This window comes from Apostichopus japonicus, chromosome 4 (assembly GCF_037975245.1).
Source record: "Apostichopus japonicus isolate 1M-3 chromosome 4, ASM3797524v1, whole genome shotgun sequence".
NCBI classification, from domain to species: domain Eukaryota; kingdom Metazoa; phylum Echinodermata; class Holothuroidea; order Aspidochirotida; family Stichopodidae; genus Apostichopus; species Apostichopus japonicus.
This window is the reverse complement of record NC_092564.1, coordinates 15,521,160-15,533,632: the sequence shown is the minus strand read 5'-3', so window position 1 is coordinate 15,533,632 and position 12,473 is coordinate 15,521,160. Positions and strand designations below refer to the sequence as shown.

Sequence of the window (12,473 nt, the reverse complement as noted above, 5' to 3'; positions counted from 1 at the left end):
CCTTGTGTGATTTGTATCCATCATAATTAGTTCCATTGACAGACTGAATACCATCATGCCATAAAGATAAAGTATAAACAAGATGTTATCTATAGTACAAATATACAGTAACTTTCTGATCAAGAAAGAGGACAAGAAAATAGTTAAGTGTTACAATGTATTAAGCTCAGCATGTAACTTGATCTATATTCCTGGACGTGGAGTTTGGAGTTACTTCATTCACCTTTGATAAATGATGGTCTTTTAATCACGGTTATTAAGTGTCAAGTTTAGAAGTACTTCCCCTCCATGCTCTGCCAGATAATCAATGCAGCTATCAAGAAGAATTAAATCAACTAAAATACAAAGTAGGTGAAAGAGCCCTAGATATAATAACACAATGGACAGTCCAGGTTGAAGGATTAAGAATGCTCTGTACACCGCACACAGAGTCTAATAAGAAGAACTGGGTATTATGCATTTGAAAGGCTATTTTTAGCTCTTTGTTAGTGAAAGTTATGTGTGTGTAAATGTGTGGGCAATGTTTATCCCAGGTCATGTGTCATTATGTCAGGGCATAACATTAGCAGTGAAGGAATGTGACAGGTTATTTACAGTAAAGACATCATCATTTATCAGTTGGAATACCTTATCACATAATGTCACATGTGATTGCCATCATTAGTTCTTTTTAGTCCCTGTGGAAACCTCAGATCACCAAACCATTGTGGATGGTATCTACTTTACAAAGCATTCTAAATGTTTTTTTACAAGTTCATATTTCTCAGTGGCAAATTTTCTAGGTGGCAAATTTTCTAGGTTTGGAATTGTGCAGAGAGGGTTGGCAACTTACTGAAAAGTAAGTGATGATAACTATAGTCAAGTTAATGAAATATGTTGCTACGAAATTGAATTGACTTCACTCCTCATTTACCCCTGACAACAACTGCACTCTTGTTCTTCCATGTACAGGTAACCATGGTAACCATTTTAGCAACATTGTCTCCTAGTGATCAACCCATGCCATCTAATCTACCGCCCTCCTTCTCATTGTACCATCCAAAGTGTTTGGAAGCTCTAAAACTATGTGTAGTAAAATTACTAATATCAGAAAATCTCACTTTAGTAATTAACTGATCATCATTCCTTACAAGGGTCTTTACCATATTCAACACACGAGGATAAAAATGAGTATCCTTGTATATATTCAGGATTCTTAGGGTACTGTTTTTCATGCTTTTTTTTGAGGTCTATATTTAGTACTCTCCAATTCCTATGGGCCACTTTCCTGGTCCTTGAATGGTACTGTTTATTTACTCGATTCAATTGTCAAGTTTGCAAAGTAATGCAAATAAGCTTCTCTAGAGGTGTATGACATTTATGTTTATACCAAAGTTGTACTTTATATTCCAAAAAAAAAAAAATAATTTACTGTCCTTGGAAATATTGACTGTGTTGTAAATCTGACACAATGACCATGAAAATTATCACAGCTTTACTAGGGTACCATATGTCACTTTGTTACTTTATAGAACTGTAAAATTGATTTCCATTAAGGGTTTGAAGCTGATGTCAGCTACTGGGATGGCATGTTGCAGTACATGTGCATTAAGTTCTAAAGTTAAGTATATATGTTTGGTAATATTGTATAGTACATAACAGATCAATTTTTTTTAATCAGAGAGCTGTACATGGCTGACCGGCTGTATGTAATTGGATTTTGGATCCCCCCTCTATTGCCATTGATACCTCGTTACTTTATCTAGTAATTATGATGTGAATCTTTAATTACTACTTAACATTTGGTTGGTTTGATCTAGCCTTTAAAGGTCATCACTTTTGTTCCAGAATATGCTAGAAATTCAAATTATGGTCATTCATTTATGTTCAATCTTCAACAACCATTTTAATACCACAGTCAACATGCTTCAAGAGGCTTCTACAGTTCCTCCTTAAAGGTATGCTGTATTGGCCCCAAATATGAGAGGTATTCAAATATAGTCACCTTTGGTCAAAATTCTTAAACTGTTTACATTACAACCTTCGAGGAAATTTTCCTCACTGGGAAATTCAGTCATCTTTTGTGTTCCTTAAAAGTGTCTGAGAACAATTTGGATAGTAAAGAGCTTCAGGAAAGTACTTTAAAAAACTTCAAGGAATTATAGCGTGCTATAATTTGGGGCCTATAATGACTACCCTTTAACGTCTGAGATTGATTTGTAATGTGACAACCAGCTCCTGGAAAGTGTCTTCAAAAATGTTTCAAGAGCGATTGTTCGGTTACTAAAATGAGAGGCTATATCGATGACCCTGCTATAGTGCAATGAACATAAATAAGTCTGTTCTATAAAGGATCTACTTGATACTTCCATGGATGATCTGCCTCTGGCTCCCCTTAGAAATTAACTACTCCTTTGCATAGCATGCTTTGCTGCATGTCAACAACATGGTCAAATTTTGGCTAAGGTTTTTTTTTTAGTTAACAACCGTAATATAAGAGGTAAACGACATGAACGTATCTATCTAAAAAGGAAGAAGATTTGTTATTACCAATCTTTCCTTTTCGCCCCCATAATTTTAACAGATAATGAAATGTCATGATATCAGTTCTGATTCAGATGATTACCAGAGTTGATTCGATTTAGAGATAGCGTTGTGTACTCTGATCTTGTTTATTTTATAAATTTAGCCTCCTCCATAATTAAATGAATATTGCTAAACATTGTAACCAAATAAATGATGCAGTATTATGTCAAGGCCGATTCTTCGTCAACGGTAAGTTCTTGACAATGTGCAGTAAAGGATTTGATGAACAGTACACAGTTGTGATTAGTTTTGAAAACTTATAGAAGTTTGGTAATATTTCAAGCTTGGAAGCACAATTAGCACACTACATTAGGTCAGGTAACATAACTGATCACACACAGCACTCGGTGTTCAACATTAATACAAAATAAATTGATTTTGAATCTCAGTGCAAATATATTGGAACCATGTACAGACCCCGCGCTCTTGATCACGGAAGAGGAAGCTGTTTAGGTTTGCCCACTAGATGAAAAGGTACGAAACCATTAAGCTGTTTCATACAGTGTCAAATTGCGCAGGTAGACAACAACAGAAACTTAAGGTCACCACTGATCCAGGGTCAACCCCAAGCTGTGTTTGTATTACAAAACAAGGAGTGTGGGATCTGATCCTATCCTGATCCTAGTCTATTGAAGAGTCTGATCCATATTTACAATACAAATCAAACTCTGAGCACAAGGTCCAACACTGTGCTTGTGGTCTAATGTAAACTGGGCGTTAGTAATATTTAATGAGAACACATTCCCTGCCAGCTAGTTGAGAGGTCAAGAAGTTTACTTTAAGTATAGGTGCAGGGGGGTGGGGGAGGGGTGGGGCAAACAGTAATCTGCAGTTTCAGTAAGGAAACAAACATTAATTAAAGTAATATGGTATTCAAGGATCCTTTTACCACAAATAGCAAAATGGTGTAAATAACATTAGTAAAGCAACTGGTTGCCTTTGCACTTACTGTATATGTTGCAAGTAACTGAAAAGTCCTGAATGCAAAATATTTGTTGTCGGGATTATGGCTTTATACTGTAGGTGGTAGATGATTAACTTTGACACAGTCAGCTACTGTTAGATGGTTATCATTGTCTGAAGGATTAATGTATTTATGTAGCTGATTAACCTTAGACCTACAATACTCTGCCCAACAGTGTGCCTTCATATACCAGCCAAACAGACTTGTGATACGCCCAGTCCATATTCATACTTGTACTTCACTACACATTTGGGTGCTTGTACTATGAGATTTTTACACATGTTTACCCGTCTAAAAGACTCAATACTTGCACTCATAAATTTGCCATACTTGTACGTGTACTTGGGGCATCTAAGTGGTACTTACATGGTTTAAAGAAAGATTTCAAGCCAGCATGAATAACATAAAAAAATGATGACACACAATGTTGCACTTTTCTGTTTAATGTGGCATGTAACTTTATTTGGAAAGTTTAATTGCAAATTGCATCATGCTATTTTTTTCTTCTTCCCACAGACCTACATTGGTAAAGTTGTTGTTTCTATGAATCCATACAAGAAGTTACCTTTGTATAGTCCAGAGAAGATCAAAGAATATCAGGGCATGAATATTTATGAGGTCTTGCCCCATATGTGAGTATTACAAAACTATACTGTATAAAACATATAAGTGTATATATTGAAACCTTGTCGCAATGATTTACCCTGGTATTGAACAGTTGGAAGTCTGACCCCGTGACCTCGAAGAATGATCAACGATCACGCATATCATTAAATTTGAATTTGCCCGCATTTAACGTAAAATCGGTCCTACGTTTCACTCACAGAATTTACAGTCATTGATAGTTTAAAACTTACCGGAACCTCACAGAATGGATTAAAAGTAATTCCAATGTATGGTAGGGCAAAGATACCCGAGAAAAAATCAACGAAAACCTATGAAACAACGATTGCAATCCAACTTCGTCCTCACACATGTATTCCTAACCGACACAAAATAGGTCAAAACGAACCAACGAAAGAGAGTTACAGCAAAAAAGTTCTCCCATTTGTGGATCTTGTACTCTCCTACATGATGCTGTAACGTTTCGGTGAAATGGTTGTCTAAGACGGCCAGTCACAAAACGATTACCTCGACTCGGCGATTTTGTTGCTGTCGCCGCCATTTTGAAATTAGGTAGACTTTCGCCAAGCCGTTTTCATGCTATGGGCTACTACCAACAAGACTTCACTCAAATCGTTTTCAATGTAGTGGAACCCATTCCTTTAGTGTACGGTCTATTAGGAATGTTAGGTTTTGTGGCGTGAAATTGAGTAATTTAAGTTGTGCTAAGGTTTGGAAGAAATTTTGTCCCAAATTCGAATATATGATTAGGTAAAATGTGAAATTACTGAGAGCTGCGTATGGGAGGGGTAAGAGAGACAAAATGGGGGAGGGGGCAAGGGAGATGGTGTTTCCTTTCTAGCTAAATTAATGGTGGTAACTATTAAGGTAACACAAATTTTCCTGAGTCTGTTGTCAAAACTAAAGGGGTCATACCACATGTCGAATATACAAAGGTAACATGGCCTAGGCCAAACCTTATTTCTAGTTGCTTTCTAAGGAACTTCCAACAATTCCGAATGATTTATACCTACAATACCAAATGATTTATACTTACCCACTTACCATAATTCCACAGTAGCCCTTACTCAGTGAGATTCTGCAAAGCTGGGTACTCATCTGTTGCTTATATTCATCAATAAATATCAGTTAACAGTTTTCCAGTCAATACCAATCCTTGTTTGGTTCATGTATCACACTACATAACCACTTGCCAATATTGAAGTTAAGTACTGTGGCTTGGGTAGGGGTGTGTTGTTTAGGGGAGGGGTGTGGTGTTTTTAGGGGTTTTGGGGAGGGAATGTGGTGCTTAGCGGATTTGGGGAAGGGTTTGGAGTTTCCCAGCTTTGGGATGGGTGTGGTGTTCACCAGCTTTGGGAAGAGTTAGGGTATTTTGGAGGGATGAGGTGGTTTTGCCACATATGGGGACTTTAATTAAAAGCGGACTTTCAGTACACAGGACGCGTTTGGATACATTACGTTCTATGGATACTCTGACCAAATATTTTGAGTAGGGCTGTTTTCTTTTTCTTTTGCACATGCATAGTAGAACATTAGTCAACAGTGGAAATAGAGTTGCCTGGTCTTTTATTGATTTTATAACTGTAACAATAAGGCACTTTAAGCAACAGAAAAAAGAAAACAAAAAACATTTGGTGTGACACTCTCCATGACAGAACATGTTTTAATGTCCTGTGAAAATATGGGCATGAAATATATATATTACTTCTATCACTTCAAAGTGAAATACTTTGTTCAAATGGAAGGAATAGCTTAACAAAATTTGAATACTTCTTGAAATGAAACACTTCATACTGTGAAGACTTCATACAATAATATTGTCTGAAAAAAAATCACACACAATGTCAAGTGCATTATGACTGGAAGGGGTATTTCAAGGTGGCATAGTGAAGGCATGACATAGCAAAAACATTCAGGTGGCAGGATGGATAGTTTTGTAACTTTGAAATGGTGAGATATACCTTTGACATATAGCATAAGATTAAAATTAAAAGACAAATATATAAAAGTAAAAGGTACGAGTAGAAAGTAAATAAATAAGTCCAAACTTGACATATAACTTTAACAACCTGGTCTTCTTCAGAAATAGGAGCACCAATAGCATCCCAACGATTCATACTTCCTTTCATATAATTCAAATTATTTCCAACTGACTTGCCCTCTGCCATTTCAGTTCTGAGGTACTTTTTCTTGAGCTGAATTTTGTTGGTTAGAGAATCCTTTTCGAACAGAGTACGCAAGGCATCCTAAGCATCACTTGGTTTGTCACTTGTTGTAATTAATTCCAGCTGACTAGATGCTATTGCAAGCACAATGGTGAAAAATGCCAGTTGTGTCTTTTTCAAGTTTGCACTCTTCTACTTCTCACATACAGTAACCCCCAACTTTCCTGAGCCATCCTCATAGCCCACAGGCCTTTTGCAAGAAACAAATGTCTCATCTGGAAATTCCATGTCAGCCAGTTCGAGCCATCCATTTTGTTAATTTTCCACGTCATATCTTCTGTTGTTCCAGCCATATTGGTCAGTCGTCACGACTAAATTAACCAATTTAAGTACCAACATTTCCCAAGAAATGGTTCCAAAATCAGCACATAAATTCCAAACAACAATCTATTCTACACAGTTAACTTCCAGTGTATGTGTCTGGGCCAATAACCTGTTCGAGTTAGCTAGAGAATCGGCATGAGACTGCTGAGTATATTACAGCCTGTTGCTGCACACTACTTGTTCTTTCTATAAGAGTATAACAGAAACTGAGGAAAAATGTAAATTACATATATATAGAAAACAAAATTGCTTAAAGGTAGCACACTAATAATACAACCTGATTAAACAAACAATAGTTTGGAGCAGAGTTGTAACAACAGGCACTTAACTGATCCACAGGCTGCATTCCTTCTTACTACGGGTACATATAACAGAGCTAGGAACTTAAAGATATATAGTATTAGATAGAATGTGAGACTACATTTATTAACAGATTTCTATAAATAAACTCTTATATGAAGACTTCAGATATGAGGATAATAAACATGAGGATGTAATAAACTCTGGAAGCTCTCTGGGCTAATACTTAATACCAGTGGAACTGCATTTTGCAATGTTAGTCATTATACATAACAAAACAAATCTAATAGTGAATGAAACTTTTCTTCTTTTTGGGAATAACTTTTTTTTGGTCATATATACATGGGAAAGCACCTTAGAGAAATCTGTGTGTGACACACACACACATAGGGAAGACTGTACGTGAATGACTAACTAAGTACTTCTACTACTGTACCTATCATAGAAAACAACATAACAATAAAAAGATCGTAAACTCTCGTTAACAGCAAAACATGTTGTCACAAAATGATCTCTGATATTGTTTTAAGTCACCTGGAATTATAAGTAGCTATGTACAACTACATGGCTCTATGAGGTGCAATTGTTCTCAAGTACCAGCAGTAGGTCTAACTGTAATAGCAATAAGTATAAAGTGTAAGCAGTATAAAGCAAGCTAGTTTTATTTCTGTGTTACGTATCTTGCTCTACATATTAAGCATAGGGAATTGGGTCTAGACTTAAGTCATGGATCTAATACCGGTCTTGAACACTTGTAACAAAGTGACATTGAAATGGATCCCGATCCCAGGATGGAGGAAATTTTCACCCATTCCAGCTTTAATAAAACTCATAATAAGCCATGATCTTAACTTATACATACTGTAGTACAAAGGCAGTCTACTAGTACTACTACTAATTTTTGTATAATAATAATAATACTAAATTGTATCTTATGCAGTCCAAATCTTTTTAAGAACAGGCCCCTTAGAATTATTACACAAGGACAAGAAGGCGTAGGCTAAGAACTAAAGGTTATAAGCCTTTGTCCATTATTAAAATTGGACTAAACTATGCAGGTATTCTAGTATTACTAAAACTAGGCTAAAACAGGATGGAGGAAATTTTCACCCAGTCCAGCTTTAATAAAACTCATAATAAGCCATGATCTTAACTTATACATAGTACAAAGGCAGTCTACTAGTACTACTACTAATTTTTGTATAATAATAATAATACTAAATTGTATCTTATGCAGTCCAAATCTTTTTAAGAACAGGCCCCTTAGAATTATTACACAAGGACAAGAAGGCGTAGGCTAAGAACTAAAGGTTATAAGCCTTTGTCCATTATTAAAATTGGACTAAACTATGCAGGTATTCTAGTATTACTAAAACTAGGCTAGGGCCTACCTGTAGTAAAAACTTGTCGTAGTATATTACTTTAGTAAATACAAAAGTACTAGGCCTATAGGCTAGCCTAGGCTTGTACTAGGGGCCTAGGCTAGTACAGTAATGTTACTGTCCGCTATGCCCTCGAATTTTTAAATTTTAACTATTTAGTAGCCATAAGTAGTACCGTGACTTATCAACTCCCTGATTTTTCCATATTAACGCAAAAAATGAAAGGAATCTATGCCGAATAGAAAGATTACGAAAAATACGAGACGTTGCAAATCTAGCACTAGCTACATCATAGTCGACATATAGCGCTAGGCTGCACGTTATAGGATACGGTGCTTTCGTGTATATGTGTATTATGTACGTTAGGATACATGTATTAGGGGCAACCAAAACCACATAGGAGCACCATTTTCGTTGACCAAAAAATCACACTTTTCGGGGGAGTTACAACTTTTCTGAAAAATATGAGTAAGATTCAAGCTTATATATTACAAAAATGCTATTTTTACGGTTAAAAGTTGTCTAAGACGCGAAAGTCACATAACGATAGACGTCGACTCGATTTGACTTACCTTTATTTTTTTGCGTTGGTCGTCGATAAGAAAATGCACTGTTCTATTGGTAAAATCTTCGTTTCTTTCCGGAAATGATCGTATTTGAGTCTCTAAAGTATCCTTTATCGAGCTACGATACTCGTAAACCCGAATGACATTGGGATGTTTGCGAATTTTACCGATTACATCCATACATGGAAGTAGCGAACCGAAGTCCGTAGAACCGGATTTGCGCGAAACAATTACTTCCGGGTCAAGTAGCTGTGCTCGAAAATTTGCTAGTAACGGTCATATATTGAGGTCAGACTTCCAACTGTGAATAGCAACATGCAATTCAAAATGAACAAATTGCTGCACAATGAAATGTGTATCTAATAGTTTTCTACACACTGAACCCACCAGTATTTTCAGTTATTTCATGTGAACTAAAATTCATATCCTTCCAAATCATTATTCAAAATATGAATGCTAATTTAGTCCTTGCTTGTCAGTGAATTGCTCACAACTTTATTATTTTAAAAGTTAAACAAACTAGACTAAACAGTCAGCGGTAGATAGAGTCATTTTTGGTTTGAAGATAATTGTAACCTTTGCATTCATGATGGCGTATGTGTGTGTGGGCGTGTGTGTGTGTGCGTTTATGACGCCGCTTGTAAATAAACATGATATCTGAAGAAGGGAAGGTCAGGCCAATTTCGTATGTGGTGTGTAGAAGTACCACATTGAGTATAAAAATCCTATTGTTTGTTGTGGAGGTCAATGGTCATTTTGGGTCATTAGGGGTCAAATTGTGAAAACCTTGTAAAGACAATATCTCAAGAAGGAAAGCTTAGACAGATCTCATAATTAATATGTACTGTATATGAACCACAAAGAGTACAAAAAACCTATAGTTTTGGTGGAGGTCAAAGGTCATTTCTGGTCACCAGGGGTCAAATTGTGAAAACCTTGTAAACACTAAACAAATCCTTCAATCTTCCAAATCATTACTCAAAATATGAATGCTAATTTAGTCCTTGCTTGTCAGTGAATTGCTCACAACTTTATTATTTTAAAATTTAAACAAACTAGACTAAACAGTCAGCGGTAGATAGAGTCATTTTGGTTTGACGGTAGTTGTAACCTTTGCGTTCATGATGGCGTATGTGTGTGTGGGCGTGTGTATGTGTGCGTTTGTGACGCCGCTTGTAAATATACATGATATCTGAAGAAGGGAAGGTCAGGCCAATTTCGTATGTGGTGTGTAGAAGTACCACATTGAGTATAAAAATCCTATTGTTTGTTGTGGAGGTCAACGGTCATTAGGGGTCAAATTGTGAAACCTTGTAAAGACAATATCTCAAGAAGGAAAGCAATAGACAGATCTCATAATTAATATGTATATGAACCACAAAGAGTACAAAAAACCTATAGTTTTGGTGGAGGTCAAAGGTCATTTCTGGTCACCAGGGGTCAAATTGTGATAACCTTGTAAACACTAAACATGATATCTTAAGGAGGGAAGCTTGGGCAGACCTCATCTTTGGTGTGTAGAATGACCACATTAAGTATATACAAGAAGCCTATTGTTTTTGGTAAGTCAGTATATATAAATAGAAAGCACATACAGTAATATAATTTTTCTGCTCTGCCACTCCCCTCCTTCCCTTATCTCTTCCCCTCCTTTCCCCCCCCCCTCCCCAGATTCATCCCCTTATATCCACAAAACTAAAAACGTCATATAAACAAAGTGTTGCGTGATTGTTTATACATTTTTCAGATAATCCCAAAAATTATAAATGGTCTTCAGAAGCAACAACTGTTATGGGTGAACACCCTGTGAATAAAGACAATAAAATGTGGATTAATTAGGCCAATTCTTTGTCTTCTTTGGATGGTCCTGTCCAGTACACCTCATCCTTTCCCCTGTGTACTACTCTCTTAAAATGGCTTGGCTTTCAAAGGCATTCTGAGAAGTGGAATGGCTAAATGCTTTCATATTGCATTTACTATAGTTTGTGATCTACATGTAAAACATCGAATGTGGCTATTTAATTGAAAGGCCCTGTACTTCTTGCTATGTAGCAACTTCCATCTCACAACGTTACACATTTATTGCATAAATTCAACAACATTCACTTATTAATATTTTGATAATTGCATGTGACAGCCAAACTGCCTGTAATTCAAAAAGTGTTGAATCTTTCAGCTTTAGCATGTCAATAATTACTATGGTTCTAATGACTGTAGTCGAGACACACAGACTTCAATCATAAGCCTCTATTGATGAGTCACCATGGAAACAATTATATTACATTGTGCAGCACAGGCTGTCTGCAATCATACCTTTGCACAGTCTAAAAACGTACTGGCTCTATTCGGTCACACAAAGTCAAAGACCAGGCTAATGAAATCAATTCTTAGCTCAGTTAATATATATTGCATTTGTATATATGGTTGTATGTAGTTCACCTCAGTTAGTCAGGCCTAAATGGAAAGAATCAGAAATTCTTTTGAAAATAGAAATGTCTGCCGTAATTTTTTTACTACATTCCTTAAACCCCAGTGTCTCTGGTAAAATTCAAGTTGAGTCAAAGAAAAACAAAACAGAGGAGAAACCCATGTTGTACTGAAAATAACTGGATGATATAAATTAGATGAGTCATTGCCCTCCTGGAATAAAATGCTGCTCGGGTTTTCTTTTGTTCTGTACTGTGGTTTGGACTGAGGAAAACAAGTTCGGATTTTGTATTGGGATTTGAGAAGTGAGTTTCCCTGTGAGCAATGACTTGTTGCTGGGAGACTTAGCAAAATGAATGTATATGAGCAATCTGTGGATAACATTTTATAATGGAAGGAGGAGAAATTACTCGGATTGGCACATTTAAAGTAAATTTTGGATGACGAAGCATTTATACTATGGCCAGTTCCATATATTGATATCCATGGTCATGGCAAATTTGTAACGATAGTACTGCACGATAGTCCGAGATGACCAAATTTTTGTTCGGACAACCACTGTCTTGTGGAAGTTGTCCGACAGACTAGTTGTTTACATCAAATTAAAATTTTCTTGTTTAGTAAAAACCTAAGATGATAAATTGATATCTTTGTCAATTTGAAAGCTGGTGTTCTATGTCCCAACCTACTGTACACATATCCCCTACAGTGTACAGCCTACAGTGACACACTGATCATTGTTATTTTGCTTCATTTTTCCAGACAACCAAAATGTAAGACCTAGTTGTCCAAGGGACAACCAAACAATTCCATACAAATTTGTCCTGCTGGTATAAAAGCATGGCATCTGCTTTGCAGGAAAGTTTAAGGGGTGGTTGGGGAAGGTTGGAATTGTTTAAAAGTCAAGAGAAGATTCATTTTTTTATTACAGTGCATGATATGGGAAGTTCTCATTAAAAGGAGACACAAACCCAACCATCAGTTTTACAAGGTCTATGGCATAGTGATTATAATTGTCATGCAACAACTTCCCAAAACAGCTCTAAAACATCTTGTTTATGTTAACAATAATAATACAGTGGATTTATATAGCACC

At 36.3% G+C, this 12,473-nt stretch overlaps 1 protein-coding gene across 5 annotated transcripts in view; it reads left to right on the top strand.

The window, feature by feature from the left end:
- LOC139966569 (unconventional myosin-Ib-like) overlaps window positions 1-12,473 on the top strand; it is a 79,126-nt gene that overhangs the window by 12,441 nt on the left and 54,212 nt on the right. For all 5 annotated transcript variants that reach the window (XM_071969740.1, XM_071969738.1, XM_071969739.1 and 2 more), the window contains exon 3: window positions 4,046-4,161. In XM_071969740.1, the coding sequence (XP_071825841.1) occupies window positions 4,046-4,161 (116 nt within the window). The remainder of the gene's footprint in view (window positions 1-4,045; window positions 4,162-12,473) is intronic.